Genomic DNA, 13319 nt, shown 5'->3' with positions numbered 1-13319 from the left:
TAACAGCGCATCTCCACACGAATTTACAGATACACTGACTGTTGTGTTTTGCAGATACAGTAGTAGGTTGAGGCTGTGCAAAATGACTCTTTGGCGTCTGAAGCTTTTTAGTGCTGCAGAGGAAAGAGGCGTGACAGGATTATACGGGCTGCCTGACGTTCCTCGAGGCTCGACTTCCCCTCCATACATAAATCCGGACGAGAGGAAGAACGCGTCGAAGGAAACGCGATGGCGTCGAATGGAAATGACAACGGCAGCGATTTTCTCCCGGTCGGTATCTACGGTTGGCGAAAGCGCTGTCTCTACTTCTTCATCCTTCTCCTTCTCGTCATCATTGTCGTCAATCTCGCGCTGACAGTATGGATTCTCGTCGTCACCAACTTCAACGTGGTACGTAAGCGAAAATCGACGCACAACCCGAGGGAATCGCGAAGGGGCGTTGTCTCGCGCAAAACGGAACTTCGAATCGTTTTTTTTTTCCCGCAGGACGGCATGGGCGACTTACGCATTACGGACGAAGGCATCGCTATGGACGAAGACAGCAAGGCCAAGTTCTTGGGCGACGTCTACGTAGCGTCGATAAAATCGACGGAGGTTCGGTTCTACGTACCATTTCCGTTTTCTTGCGAACGTCATTCCAACTCCGCCCTCTTTTTTTTCCCTTTCAGTCAAAGCCGCTGTTTCTCGAATCGGCCAGTCAAGTAGCGATGAAGACGGGCGATTCGGTTTTGAGTCTTACTGGCGAAGAGTTGACGGCGACGGCGGAGTCGTTCAAAGTCGCCAAGCCCGATCGGTCCACTTTGATGACGATTGACGACGAAGGGACGACGATTCAAACGGATTTGATTTCGGTTGGCGAAATAACGTCGTCAGGTAAGCGCATGCGCGGAGCGACTAGAAACTAAACGAGAGAACATAATTTGTTTTTCAGAAATCTCAACTCCCCTTATACGGTCCCTGGCTGGATCGGATTTGCACGTCGAAGCAAGTGGCGGAGATCTTTTTCTACAGGCGCCTAAGGTTTCTGTTAGCGCGATTGATAACGTTAACGTGCAGGCATCCAATAGCATCTCGTTTTCCGCTGAGACAGTAAGACATGTCAAAACAGGGATCATGTTTTTCTAAACGTTTCTTTCAGGTTACCTTTGATTCCGCTGTTCACTTCAGCAATGTTCCAGCGTATGACGAAGGGAACGTGACATCACCAAACATGAGAGAAGTGTGCATTTGCGCGAGCAATTCCATGCTGTTTTTGAGCCCTATTGGAAACGGGACGAGTGGCTGTTCACGTGCAAGCGTTATCTGCCCGTAGAAGATTTGAGCCGGCTGGTTACCACTAGAACTAAGTTATGAATTATAGCGTAGGCGTTTATGAGCTCTTCATAATGCTCATTTCGTTTCCATTTTCACTCGTTTTTTAGTATGCATGCGCGCTGTGTAAGATTTGCGTGATTTCGGCCTTACATAGTCCGCTGCTTTTTAGTCAATACACTAATAATTTCAGCCAGAAACGCTTTATGAGTGACAGTTAGCGGCTGTGGGATACGAGGTAGTAACCAATCAATTATTGCTGTCTAGCTGGGCCGGGAGTTGTGCGTCAGTGTGCCAGTACGTTATATTTTGACTTACCGCTAGCATCATCAATTTACTTGCTACAAGTCACTCATATCAGTAGTCGACTACTTACGACGTGTTGCCACCGTTCGTCTGACTCTCTGTAAGCATCAGTTCATTAAATAGCTCGCGGCAATGCATGCAGCCTGCCTACGTTTGAAGAAGAGCTTCGAGTCGCCGGCTTCCGCGTACTTCGAAGAGACCGATGACTTGTCTCTGACACCTTAGAAACAAAAAGGATCAGATCCAATTGGAAACGTCGCGTGGACGCCTACGTCGCTTGAGTCAGAGGGAGCTGTCTTCTTGGCAGGACTGGTCTTCGTTCCCCTCGCTTTCCGTTTTCTAAGAAAAAGACACCACGTCAAGCCGACTACCTCACACTATATAATAACAACAATGGAGAGAGAGTCAACTCCTCGACAAACAGAGAGTAGGGGGAAAAAAGACTGAGAGACCTCGGCTTTGATTCTGCCGCTGTCGAGTCGTCGCCATTTTCTGAAGAGTTGTCGGGCATTTCCAAGTACTGAGCGACGTCATCCGAAACTCTTTGCGACGAGTCAGTATCTTCACTAAAATACGAAACCGTTCAGCGAATAGTGTATTAATATAATGTGAAGAACGTACCTGGAAGCGGAATGAGCTGATAGAGGCCCTTTTCTGCGTCTCGTTGTAACGAATTTTTGAAAAGTACCAGTTTCCTTAAGTTCTTCATCCACCTTAGCTAAGGTCTTTTTCAAATATTTGTCCAGGGGTTTCAGTTCCCTATAAAAATCATTATAATTAGCTAGACGATTAAATCAAGGGAGATCGTTGTCACTTCTTAGCCTTCTTCGCCGGACTGCCGCCAACTCGTCTTTTCCCCTTCCCTTTGACCTTTTTCGGTGACGATTCCTTACTCGCCAGACCACCGCCGCCTCGTCCCTTCCCCTTCCCTTTCCCTTTTCTCGGCGACGATTCTCGACTCGACAAACTGATAAAAAATCCAAAAGCCGATAAAGAAAAAAGCGTGCCCCATCATACCTTGTACCAAACGAAATACTTTCGCCTTCATCTTCAAAACTCGAAACTCCCTCCAACAGTGCGTCGCCAAGTGACGACAAGGAAGGAGTTGCCTTCGCTGCGGCATCTTCAGCGACGTCGTCCTCCCTTTCTTCCTCTTGTTCGTCGTCAGCGACGTCGTACTCCTTTTCTTCTTCCTGTTCCTCTTCTTCGTCGTCGTCTTCGTCGTCGTCGTCGCTTTTTTCGACGTCCATATTGCTCAGTGACGACTGAGCGCGTTTGGAGGCAGCTCTACGGCGAAAGGATCAAATATCTGTCGTCGTCGTTTCCTAAATTTCAATGCACCTGTTCGATGGTGCTCTCTTTGCGACGGACGACTTCTTCTTTGCGACACTGGGTTCCTTTTTCTTTGGATTCCTCTTCGCTGGAGGCTTCTGGACGGCGGAATCGCCCGTCGTCGGACGCTTTGCCTTCTTCTGCTGAGCTGAAGTCGTCGTCGAGAGAGTGGAAGTCGCCTGCATAAAGAAGCTTTATAACCAAAATTGAAAAAAAACAAACATCATCTCACTTTCGCGGGAAAGAGTGAAAAGTTTGCGGGTAAGACTGACGTCAGCTTTTCCTATAACCGAAAATATTCTAACCGGAGCGTCCAACAAAGAAGAAACAAAACCTTCGGATTTGCGTTCGGTTTCGTTCGAAACAGCGACGGATGCAGCCACGCTTTGCCACAAAATTCGTTCGTCCCGAAATTTGTCACCTGAAGAGAAAAAAAAGAGTTGACCGACGCGATCCTATACAACATATCCTACTCGCCTTGACACTTATAAGCTTCAGAGCGAGCTCTGATACAATGTAAAGGCGCTAGACAAAAGGAGGAGAAAAGCGAATAAGAATAAGCGTTTCGTGAATGTGTTGTATCTAGAATTTACCTTGTCGGCGTCCTCTTGCTCCTGATCGTCTCCGCCGGATGCAGTCGCGTCTGCCATCGTCCGAACTTTTCGCAGTAATTTAATGACGAAGCGAATGTTCGTCTGATTATGAAAGAACGGTTCGAGATAAAACCAAAGACAGCTACATCGCAGAAAATATATTAAGATAAGAAGACGTCCGGTACGACTCTTTGTTTAGGAAAACTGACTCTCTTATAGCGTAGAGCGATTTGTGGTCGTCTCCGTAGATGCTCGAATGAGCCAAGAAATGAACAGCCGCAGGAACGGTGTATTCCGGAGAGCAGAGAATACTTCGTTCTGCAAAAAAACCCCAAGGTAAGAAAATTTATGATTTTTTTTGAGGACGCACCTGGACCGCTCTCAACGAGTTCGCGTTGAACGCGCGTGCTCCACGCCTTGACTAAATTCTTCAGGTTCTCCTTCGCCTAATTTAAAGTCGTATAGTATAGCACGCCGCCCGCGGTCTCTGCGAATTAATTAACGAACGCACTCTCAATTTTAATTCTTGTCTCGCTTCCAGTCCGAATAGAGCGAAGAAGCACATGAAATGCGTTCGCAAATGACCCTTGTTCAGATCGGAAAACAGTTTCGCCTGAAAGCGACTTTTCACTTCGTAGCTCTCGTCCTGACGAAATAGATTCGGTGAGAAAGGAGGTAATAGAGAGCGAGACGCGTGAATACCAGGCAAATGTCCCCGAGAGTTTCGTACGCGTTATGAGGATAGGACCAGTCGAAAAACGTCGATTCGTACGCAGCGCAGAGCTGCAAAAAAGCAAGGGAGCCGGACAACCGAAGCCACGACTTATCAGCGCTCCTAAACAGAAAATCCAATGCACTAAGATGATGATGATGTCTATTGAGAAAAGTCTACTTTAGACGAGAGTCGCTCGCAGTTGCCACGTTACGTAAGCACTTGGACACAACTTCTACCGACTTCGTTATCTCGACAACCGGTCGAAGACAGTGAGCGACAAGTTTGATACCCATCATCTACATGCAAGGTCAGAGAGTGTAGGCCCAGAAAAATTTTCCCCGCTGTACCTTAGCCCTTGTTGTTTTTGAGAGTCGTTCTTTTGAGCACCAAATCGGATCGTGGGGGATGTTCGTACCCTGTAGCGCGGACTTGGACGAGACTGCGCGTCAGTCGAGATATTCTATCTATACCTGTTTGCTCTTTAGCAGATTTATGACGAATTCTATTATTGCGTCTCGTCTCTGCCTCGACAGTTCGTCGGGGCATTGTTCCGCGATGTGACGCAGCGCCTTCAGGACGGTACACAGATCTTTGTTGCTACTTTTCAATTTACTAAAGAGCGACTACGAGAGAGAAAAGCACGTGCAAAGGAATCGCGGAGAAAAGCGAAGTATAGACGAACCGGCACAATTTTGGCTACGACTTTTCCCGGATGCAAGCAGGCACTCGATATGGCCAAAACGGAGAACTTCGCTTGAACGGGTGACCCGGAGAGAATCAACTTCGTAGCAATGCTTGAAACATTGCTAGAAAAAAAAAGAAGTGACCAAATCACGTCCCCCAATGGAGCGAATTCAGACCCGATTAGAGCTTTCACGGCGGGGTTCGATACCGTGCTGATTAGACGCAAGATTTTCAATGCCATCGAGCCTAAACACACACACAGCGTACCTACCACAGGTGCAACGACTCTCTAATGCTATATTCCACTACATATTAGTTCGTTTTCATGTTCCGAGAACTCGAGCATTTTCTGGGCGACTTCGGCTGTAGCAAAACACGGAGCAAAGTGCTCAACAAAAAGCTAAGTACGATCAGATTAAATAAAATCATATTGTTATTTATTTATTTATTTATTTATTTATTTACCGCCAGCATTTGAAACGCCGTCTTTGTGGTAGAACTCACTCTCGGACCGCCGTCGTCGTTGAGAAGAACGGCGTCCGTTTCAATGAGACCGTCGATCTTTTCCACAAAAGCGCGCGCCGAATCGACGTCGATTGGTCTCGAGCAGCAGCGGATCAGTAGCACGTTGATCGTCTTCGCCAAATTACTGCGACCCAATTTACTAACTATATTATTCTAAAATAAAAGTGAGTAGTCTATTGAAGGTTTTCTTTTCGCACACGTACTATGGCCTTGGTTACAACGGTCGACGACGATTTGACGCTGATGGCGTCTCGAAGGCTTTTCAATATCGCCTTGTCGTCCAGTCGACCGAAAAACGACGACAAGTACTCCTTCGCTTTGAGAGGATCGCTGAAAAAGGCTATAGAAGAGAGAAGAACGTGGAGACGAGTTCTTGAATGCAGTTCTGACGCCTACGAGCAAATCTATGACAGGACTGTACGGCGACTGCGGCGTCGTCGCCGTCCGTAGCATCTTGATCCTAGAGAGAGAAAGATGGTACAGTCTCCTGCGTGGTAGCATTGAACACATGCACGTACCATTTGGCTTTCGTACGCCGACAGGACTTCCTTCAGAACTTTGCACCAACTGAAAAATAAGGCAAATCATTTTAACTGCACGCGTACGGTGATACCGTTCAAAAGTTTTAATTAATTAATTAATTTACAACTGGGTGTCTAAACCTTTTGAACGGTTACCATCTATCGTCACAAAAGACGACGTACTTTGCTTGGGCAACGACCATTTTCTGAAAAGCGCTACGACAGGAGAAAAGAATTGCTTTGGGGAGGGGAGAATTCGCACGGGCGGAAGCGACGTACAGAAGGGATTGCTCGTTGAGCTCCTTCAAGACGACTGCCAGTCTCTCGGCCCTTTCGACGGCGCTTACTTTCGTCTCCCTCGAACTCTCGTCGCCCAAGACGTATCCGTAAAAGAGACGAACAACTTCGAATCTTTTAGAAGGAGAATGCCTGTAATAAGAAGGCAAAATGCGAGAATGATCGATTTCACTTGTCCTCTGGCGTTTTCAGTCCGTAAGAGAGCAAGAAACTGCACAGAACGCCTCCCAGTCGCTCGAGATCCGTAACTTGATAGACGTCATCCTGGGCACGTACACTACACAAAAAAGACACTTCTTGTCTCTCTCTCTCTCTCTCTCTCTCTCTCTCTATATATATATATATACATAATTAATTTACGACTGACCTCGTCAAAACGACATCATACAGTTGAGCCAATTCCGTATACGCCGTCTTTCGAATGGTGAACTTAAAAAAAAAAGAAAAAATCTCCAATACTGTACTAACTCTCTTCCCCCATTACCTTCTTATCCTTCATCCTTTCCTCGGCTTTTGCTAAAAGCTAGACAACAACATCGACAACGTAAGCGCAATGCCTTAGCAACGCACGTTTTGCCTACCATATCCGACACGCAAGAGAAGTCTTGCTTGAGAGCGCTGATAGTCGACGTCAGCGCTATCGACCGCACTTCCTCTTCCGGATCGATGAGAAGGTCGTGCAGTTGCTCTAAGAAAAAAAAAGAATAAACTCATTAATTATTAAAGGATGGAGTGAGTATATGTATATATATAATATAATGCACACGTTCGGTGTCGGCTCGGAGATCCGAATGATAGGCCAAGTAGTACTTCGAGAATTTCGCACACGTTCCTCTCACTTCAGGGTCGATGTCTTGGAACCTATCAAAAAATTAGAAAGTGATTTTAGGTGTCTGAGCGCCTATATAGACACTGACCGTTTTATAAAGAGCGACCAGAGATTCTTGTTGTCTTCTCCAACCGTCGATTCCTTCTCAGCGAATATTCGAGCAAGGACGCTGACAGAGGAGCGTCTTCGATCGAGATCCTCGTCCTACGAAGAAAATTTTGAAAGGTCGCGCGGAAGACTTTCCTCTGGAAATCTTTTCCTCTTACACTCAATTTGTATCCGAGCAATTGGTAAACTGGCTCGACGACTTTGGGAGACAAACGAAATAGTTTGATGAGAACTTCGTTCATGGTTTTCTGATCGATTGTAGTTTTGTCGTCATTGTCGTCATCCTCATCGTCGTCGTGATCTAAATCGTCTTCGAGATCCTTGCCATAGTACTAAGAGAAAGATATAGACAGACTGACCTCAAGGTCTATCTCTGGTTCTCTCTCTCTCACCACTTGAAGGATCGATGACAGTGCCACGGCGCCCTCCTGCCACAGACGCTGGCAAAGGTTCACCGCGTCGGGATTTTTCCTTTCGTCAGAAATTTTCTTTTTCGAAAATATCAATGACGCAGAAACGACTCATATGATTATCGATTCACCTTGTCGATAAGAGGCATCACTAGAGACGCAAAGAAAGGAATCGAAAATCCGTCGACTTCTTGAACGAAATCGATCATGATTTTCACAGCAGCATTGGCGATTTTTGGCGATTGACAGAGATATCTGAAGAAACAAATCATCATTAGACAGTCTGATTGCGAACAAACTATCTACGTGGCATATTGAAAGACAGCCGTGAACAATTGCCGTCCCAGTTCAAGCGACTGACAAAGTCCCATGGCACCACTACTAGCCAACGACTATAGAGAGAAACGAATGGCACTAAAAAATTTGAAAATAACGCGTTTTCTCGCCTCGAAGAGACGATGATGATACGTGACGCCGTCGCCGCTGCCCCTTTTCTCGCCGCCGAATCCAATCTGACGTATGAAAAGGCGAACGAGAGTCTAAGAAAGAAAATAATAACGACGGTTCTTCCTTCTTTCGTCTTCTTCTTCTTCTTCGACTCGCCTTTCGCGCGTCGAGCGTCGGGAAAACGTCTTTTCCGTCGGCGACGTCGCACAATTCGGCGCCGCAGACGGCGGCGACGAGTCGAACGAACGGTTCCTTGTGATCGACGATTTGGCGCGAGAGAAGCGACTCGCCGAAGTCGCGCAGCGCCGGCAGCGACGACGAATCGACGGGACCTAATTCCATGAGCGCCGTCGCCGCATTCTAAGCGCGCGAGCGCGCGAGAGCGCGAAAATGAGGCGAAATGTTCGTCGATTTTATTCGGGACGAGCGAAATTTTACCTTGAGGCTTGGAAGCAATCGCTGCTTCTCCCAACGTATCGTAAGGCTTGGCAGATTTTTCTTCATTCGGCAAAGACGACTGCCAAAGCGATGAGTTGATATTAACGACACCTACAAAAATTGCGGCAACCTTGCAATCGACTGCATAGGCTGTATCTTTCGGCGTGAATGATTTACTAAGACTCTTGATTCAACTGAGTTGACTTTCGTATTGAGTTTGCACAAGGTGTCGTGAAAAAGAGCACTGTCTAACGCGCGCTGATCTGCAAGGGGACTGACGAAACCTATCATCATTGGCCACCAATGTCGAGACGATCGCAAAAAAGGAATTCGGCAGGATCAAACGGCAGATCGGCGGGCAAACGTCGCAAAGACTCCGACCAATCAAGGCAGGCGAGCCATTTTCCCCTCTTCGCCATCTGTATCTCTAACGAAAGGCCAATCGTTCTATAGTCCCGTGCGCTGGTGCATGAAAAAATTGACGAGAGACCTCGAATCGGCGACATTTTCCCAAAAACTCTGCATCGAATGGTTTCGAACGTACGCCGGTCAGTGAGAGAGAGGAAAAGGAGAGACAAATTCACTTACGCACGTCTTCTCAGACCCCCAGGATCTGAATACGATAGGTCCCGACGGAATGGAGAGATTCTGCGCCGACTTGGAAGTTCATCCAGCTGACGTGCGTTTTCGTTTCGTCTTCTCCTCTTTCTCATAAGTGTCTTTCTTTTGGGGGAGATCAGGTTGTCATGCTTGTTCTCGCGTGGAAATTGAACGCTCAGCGAATGGGATACTTCACACTTGAGGAATGGACTCGAGCGATGACGGACCTTCAGTATGGCATACATGTAGTACCTCTCTCATATTTTCCAATCGATTAGATCTATAGAATGCGTGACCTAATTTAATCACGAAATTTGCCTGAATGTAACGCGTTGTCGTTCTTTTTTTCTCTTGAAGATGCGACAGCCTGCATAAACTCCAAAGCCACCTTCCTGAATTAAAAGATCTCCTAAAAGATCAGGACGCTTTTAAAAGTATTCATAGATTTGCTTTTGATTTTGCCAAGGTATGCTACACGTACACGCGCGTACACTCAAAAATTACTGCTTGTCGTTTTCCCAGGACAAGGGGCAACGATCTCTTGAGACGTCTGCCGCTCGAATAATGCTAAGTATTCTATTTGAGGACGTTTGGCCTGACCTACCTTCTTTCCTGCAATTTCTAGAGGTATTTTGCCCCGTTTATTCCTACTACTATCTTATTTCCTATTTAGCTGTCGGACTATCGTGTCATAAATAAAGACCAATGGTTCAACATACTGGAATTTAGTCGAACGGTGAGCACCGACTTGAAAAACTATGACGAAGACGGTGCATGTAAGAAAAAGAGTCGAAGGGGTTAATTCACATGTCTCTCTTGCGCGTTCTAGGGCCAGTATTGCTCGATGAGTACGTTCAGTGGAAAATTCAAAATTTTGGAGAGTAATTATTTACGTATAATGAGAGAGTTGAATTTATGACACGGTTTCTGCAAGACGTTGTGACCAATCACGTTTACAGTGCATTTGTCAATAATGTAATGTCGTGAAGGGGAGGGAGGGAGTGGGTTTGATTTTATAGCATATTTGCTTTTGCGTTAAGTAAGAATACCTTTCTCGGACTCTTCTTCGCTGTCGCCGTCGTTGCTATTTCGCAGTATTCGAGACGTGGTCGCTTCCGTTGCGCTGACAACCGCGACGACGTCGGCGACGATATTGTCGTCGTTGTTGTCTTCGGGGAGCAATGAATTGCGTTCCATTGCTCCTTTTTTCTTTCCCGTTGGAGGTTTCTCTTTTCTGTTTGAAAAACAGTTCTGGGATGATAGGCAGGCACTTCTTCTAGGGGATTGCTTGCCTTTTTGTCAGTTCTTTCAGAAGGACTTTGTAGTAGGTCAATTCGAATGTGATGCCCGTGTCGTCGATTCCTTGCGTTTCTAAGAAGAGCACCTCTTCCAAATCAGCAATCTGCGCGTCTTGAACTTTGGACTTTTACAGAGATAATATCGAATTTTGTTTTTGTGTATAAAAAATGCCTACTTCTTCCTGGAGAGACTTCAGCTTTTCGATAAGACGGTGAATTTGACTGAGAAGGTCGCGATTTTCCTCCTGAAGACGATTCGTTTCTTCGGCCGTCTGTTTGCGCAGTGCAGTGACCTGATCATGCAAAGCAAAGGTCAGTTCGGCTTTTGCATTCCTTGTCTTCTTACCTTTGTTGCATACGCTTTCGTCACGTCAGCATATTCGGTCTGGTTCCTGTCTCTCAGCTCTTGATAGAGATCGGTCAGCTCGGCTTCGTATCTTTGAAACAAATGGCGCACGTTGTCGCTCTTAGCATCAATGCGTCGTTTGACAAAATCTCTCTCAGAAACACATCCCAAATCCTATCAGGCTATCAAGAACAAACACCCTTGCGTTATTAATAACAAACGCACCGTCTCGTTTTCCAACTGAACACTTTGAAGTTCCTGGCTCTTGAGACTAACGCTTTTCTCGAGATCCTCCTTTTGCACCTGACAGGCACGCAACTCGTCGGCAAGACCGCTCTGCTGTCGCGTCAATAGGTCGTGTTCCATGTCCACGTCAGTGATCAACCGTTCCACCTTCTCCCTCAACACCTGCACCAAGTGCGAGATGACACCGATGTCAACGAGTCAGAAAACTAAGGACACCTCATTGGATGCCTTTTCTTCAGACAAACGTCCATAGGCATCATCCAGAGCCGATTGAAGCTTGACTCTTTCCTCGACAACACTTGAAATTCTGACAAAAAACTCGTTTTCTCTATATAGCATTGAAAATCGAGTCGTAAAACCTTTTCTGCATTTCCTTCGACTTGGCTAAAAATTTCGCCAAGTCGGCCTTAGCCTCGCGACACTGCTCGTTCTTCGTCGCTAATTCGTCGCGTAACGAACCCAATCGGCTCTCCGCTTCGTCGACGAGACGTCGACGCGCGTCGTCGTTCAAGCGGATTTCTTCGCCATCGTCGTCGTCTAATTGCCACGCGTCGGCGCGACGAACGAACTGGAGACACGCGGAGAATTTGCGATTGATCGCTTCGAGCTCGACGCGCTGCTTTTCCCACTGCGCCGACGACGCCATCGCGCGCGAGAGAAGAGAGCGAGCCGACGCGCGCGCGCGAACGACGAACGAATGTCACACCTGTCAAGTCGCCCGACCAATCAGATGAACGACGGGCTAAATGCCCCTCTCTAATGCCTCTCACAACTGGGCTTTTGATTAGTTTTACGCGATGGCCGAGTCGACTGGGCCCATCGTCAACGGGGTCCTAAGCGACGAAGAGGACGAGAGCAAGAACGACGGCGAAGGAACGCGTCAGCGTTCGTTCGACGAAATTCTCCAATCGGCATCGCCTATCACCGTCATTCGCCAATTGAATCGGATCCTATCAAATCAAGTGAGCTACTACTTTCAGAGAGCCGACGACGGAGGCGATTTCTTCGAGTGGCAATCGTACGTTCGCACGCGAAGCGACGGCGACGAAACGAAAGAAAAGCTCGAGACGATTCGACGCGAGACGATCGAGCTGAAGCGAAAACTCAAGGCGGTCGACGACAGTCGACTGCGTCTCGTCGAACAGGGACGTTCGAGTGAACTCGAACTGAAGCAAGCGAGCGAAACGTGAGATAGACACAAGGACAGCGTAGTGGAAGCAGTAGAAGTGCGCTAGAGAGCATGTTACTGTACGGCTTGCTGCGAACCTTGTGAGGTCTTATTTACTAGGTTGAAGAGGGAGGAGGCGCGACGAGATGCGATTCAAACGGCGTTGGATGCTTGTCGACGTGCGATTCGGGACGAACGCGAACGTACGCCCGAGTTTGAGGAGCGCAAAGCGACGCTCGAACAGGAATTGGGCGACGTACGCTCCGAATTGAGTCGATCGATCGACGAGATGACCGAAAAGGTGAAAAGTAGCACGTACCAGTGTTGTCAGGTGGAAAAGGCGCTGAATGCCGTCCAGCGCGAGGTCGATCTCCTGAGCCGGACATCGGTATGCACGTCACAGACCCCGTGGTTGTTTTGGGTATCCCGGCTGTGTTTGTAAGGTTGCGCGCGAAATGGGCGCTAAATTGAAAGCGGTGTTGGAGCAATGTGCAATCCTGAGTAGGACAAAAACGGAAGCGGAGACGCGGACGTTTGTCGACGACATGAAATCGCTTCTTGTGAAGAGAAGTCAGAAGCACATGTCCGAGACACGAGATCATTACGACGAGCTAGTAAAAATAATAGTTGACGACGTATCTGCATAGATTATTTTATCTTAGCTGACATTAACTCGCAATCGGTGTGCTGAAAGAACCGGAGCAATCAAAGCAGAGAATGAATATTTGAAATCTTCTCTCGAAGATCTCTCCCTGACCTTCGAAAACCTGATGGAAAGGGTGAGACATCATCTTCTGAACGAGGAGTTGAGTTCCAGCGTTCTCGTAGCGTGCGCGCAATAATCAACGTATCACCGAGCTTCAGGATCAATTGCGACAGCTCCACTCTGATTTGGAAGTGCTGGCCGATGAGGAACAGACAGACAATGACGTGACAAATGAAATCGATCAATACTATGGCATGGTGATTCAGGTGGAAAACTTGGTCAAGTCAGTCAGAAGCACGTCATCTTGATTCGTTTTCTCTAAAGTTTGCCTACCTTTGTTTAGCGATGAATTGGGCGAAAACGAAAGAAAAGAAGATCCAACGTTGTAAAAGAAGTCTTTTTAGCCACAATGCAAATCAATCAATCAATCAATCTATCT

The 13319-nt window shown here is 47.2% G+C and overlaps 5 protein-coding genes across 5 annotated transcripts; 3 read left to right on the top strand and 2 right to left on the bottom strand.

Moving 5' to 3' along the window:
- Positions 1 to 158: 158 nt before the first annotated feature.
- On the top strand, positions 159 to 1511 carry LOC136183330 (zeta-sarcoglycan-like). Its single transcript, XM_065969932.1, has 5 exons — positions 159 to 390; positions 487 to 594; positions 669 to 873; positions 932 to 1089; positions 1139 to 1511. Exons 1-5 carry the CDS (start codon positions 229 to 231, stop codon positions 1310 to 1312), a joined length of 807 nt encoding a protein of 268 aa, XP_065826004.1. The 5' UTR covers positions 159 to 228; the 3' UTR covers positions 1313 to 1511.
- An 86-nt stretch (positions 1512 to 1597) lies between these two features.
- On the bottom strand, positions 1598 to 8732 carry LOC136185355 (sister chromatid cohesion protein PDS5 homolog A-like). The gene is made up of 42 exons (XM_065972473.1): positions 8694 to 8732; positions 8517 to 8627; positions 8235 to 8438; positions 8078 to 8170; positions 7938 to 8023; positions 7763 to 7886; positions 7614 to 7709; positions 7380 to 7553; positions 7202 to 7317; positions 7051 to 7145; positions 6866 to 6972; positions 6769 to 6807; positions 6652 to 6713; positions 6457 to 6561; positions 6267 to 6398; positions 6171 to 6203; positions 5985 to 6033; positions 5863 to 5926; positions 5670 to 5806; positions 5407 to 5619; positions 5251 to 5341; positions 5118 to 5187; positions 4940 to 5063; positions 4728 to 4880; positions 4605 to 4673; positions 4435 to 4553; positions 4245 to 4377; positions 4054 to 4188; positions 3913 to 3988; positions 3752 to 3860; positions 3543 to 3684; positions 3427 to 3474; positions 3284 to 3370; positions 3182 to 3232; positions 2959 to 3128; positions 2635 to 2904; positions 2432 to 2584; positions 2239 to 2376; positions 2070 to 2183; positions 1890 to 1956; positions 1769 to 1837; positions 1598 to 1715 (listed from the first exon to the last, which is right to left on the bottom strand). Exons 2-42 carry the CDS (start codon positions 8580 to 8582, stop codon positions 1680 to 1682), a joined length of 4419 nt encoding a protein of 1472 aa, XP_065828545.1. The 5' UTR covers positions 8583 to 8627; positions 8694 to 8732; the 3' UTR covers positions 1598 to 1679.
- On the top strand, positions 8712 to 10133 carry LOC136185376 (DCN1-like protein 4). Its single transcript, XM_065972495.1, has 8 exons — positions 8712 to 8905; positions 8970 to 9064; positions 9119 to 9195; positions 9257 to 9348; positions 9474 to 9582; positions 9639 to 9743; positions 9790 to 9892; positions 9946 to 10133. The coding sequence occupies exons 1-8, from the start codon at positions 8820 to 8822 to the stop codon at positions 9999 to 10001; spliced, it is 723 nt and encodes a 240-aa protein (XP_065828567.1). The 5' UTR covers positions 8712 to 8819; the 3' UTR covers positions 10002 to 10133.
- LOC136185365 (lamin-A-like) lies at positions 9999 to 12540 on the bottom strand. Its single transcript, XM_065972483.1, has 8 exons — positions 12292 to 12540; positions 11366 to 12237; positions 11223 to 11313; positions 10986 to 11168; positions 10761 to 10934; positions 10591 to 10707; positions 10409 to 10539; positions 9999 to 10350 (listed from the first exon to the last, which is right to left on the bottom strand). Exons 2-8 carry the CDS (start codon positions 11650 to 11652, stop codon positions 10152 to 10154), a joined length of 1182 nt encoding a protein of 393 aa, XP_065828555.1. The 5' UTR covers positions 11653 to 12237; positions 12292 to 12540; the 3' UTR covers positions 9999 to 10151.
- LOC136197855 (myosin-13-like) lies at positions 11696 to 13269 on the top strand. The gene is made up of 6 exons (XM_065987717.1): positions 11696 to 12192; positions 12295 to 12562; positions 12618 to 12788; positions 12837 to 12953; positions 13003 to 13163; positions 13224 to 13269. Exons 1-6 carry the CDS (start codon positions 11804 to 11806, stop codon positions 13267 to 13269), a joined length of 1152 nt encoding a protein of 383 aa, XP_065843789.1. The 5' UTR covers positions 11696 to 11803.
- Positions 13270 to 13319: the final 50 nt, after the last annotated feature.

This window comes from Oscarella lobularis, chromosome 1 (assembly GCF_947507565.1).
Source record: "Oscarella lobularis chromosome 1, ooOscLobu1.1, whole genome shotgun sequence".
In the NCBI taxonomy this organism is placed as follows: Eukaryota; Metazoa; Porifera; class Homoscleromorpha; order Homosclerophorida; family Oscarellidae; genus Oscarella; species Oscarella lobularis.
Note: the sequence above shows the minus strand (reverse complement) of the source record. Positions and strands in the feature narration are given on the sequence as shown.

Bases quoted from the DNA above. Each gene is read 5' to 3' on its own strand.
- LOC136197855 (XM_065987717.1), top strand. From the start codon at position 11,804: ATGGCCGAGTCGACTGGGCCCATCGTCAACGGGGTCCTAAGCGACGAA. The intron at 12,954-13,002 runs GTGAGACATCAT...GCGTTCTCGTAG, and splicing joins TCGAAAACCTGATGGAAAGG to CGTGCGCGCAATAATCAACG. The intron at 13,164-13,223 runs GTCAGTCAGAAG...ACCTTTGTTTAG, and splicing joins CAGGTGGAAAACTTGGTCAA to CGATGAATTGGGCGAAAACG.
- LOC136183330 (XM_065969932.1), top strand. From the start codon at position 229: ATGGCGTCGAATGGAAATGACAACGGCAGCGATTTTCTCCCGGTCGGT. The intron at 391-486 runs GTACGTAAGCGA...TTTTTCCCGCAG, and splicing joins TCGTCACCAACTTCAACGTG to GACGGCATGGGCGACTTACG. The intron at 595-668 runs GTTCGGTTCTAC...TTTCCCTTTCAG, and splicing joins CGTCGATAAAATCGACGGAG to TCAAAGCCGCTGTTTCTCGA.
- LOC136185365 (XM_065972483.1), bottom strand. From the start codon at position 11,652: ATGGCGTCGTCGGCGCAGTGGGAAAAGCAGCGCGTCGAGCTCGAAGCG. The intron at 10,708-10,760 runs GTAAGAAGACAA...TTGCATGATCAG, and splicing joins CGAAAGCGTATGCAACAAAG to GTCACTGCACTGCGCAAACA. The intron at 10,540-10,590 runs GTAGGCATTTTT...TCTCTGTAAAAG, and splicing joins TGAAGTCTCTCCAGGAAGAA to TCCAAAGTTCAAGACGCGCA.
- LOC136185376 (XM_065972495.1), top strand. From the start codon at position 8,820: ATGTCGAGACGATCGCAAAAAAGGAATTCGGCAGGATCAAACGGCAGA. The intron at 9,583-9,638 runs GTATGCTACACG...TCGTTTTCCCAG, and splicing joins TTGCTTTTGATTTTGCCAAG to GACAAGGGGCAACGATCTCT. The intron at 9,893-9,945 runs GTAAGAAAAAGA...TGCGCGTTCTAG, and splicing joins CTATGACGAAGACGGTGCAT to GGCCAGTATTGCTCGATGAG.
- LOC136185355 (XM_065972473.1), bottom strand. From the start codon at position 8,582: ATGAAGAAAAATCTGCCAAGCCTTACGATACGTTGGGAGAAGCAGCGA. The intron at 7,554-7,613 runs GTGAGAGAGAGA...TCTTTCTCTTAG, and splicing joins TGTCATCGATCCTTCAAGTG to TACTATGGCAAGGATCTCGA. The intron at 1,838-1,889 runs GTAGGCGTCCAC...TTTGTTTCTAAG, and splicing joins CTCCCTCTGACTCAAGCGAC to GTGTCAGAGACAAGTCATCG.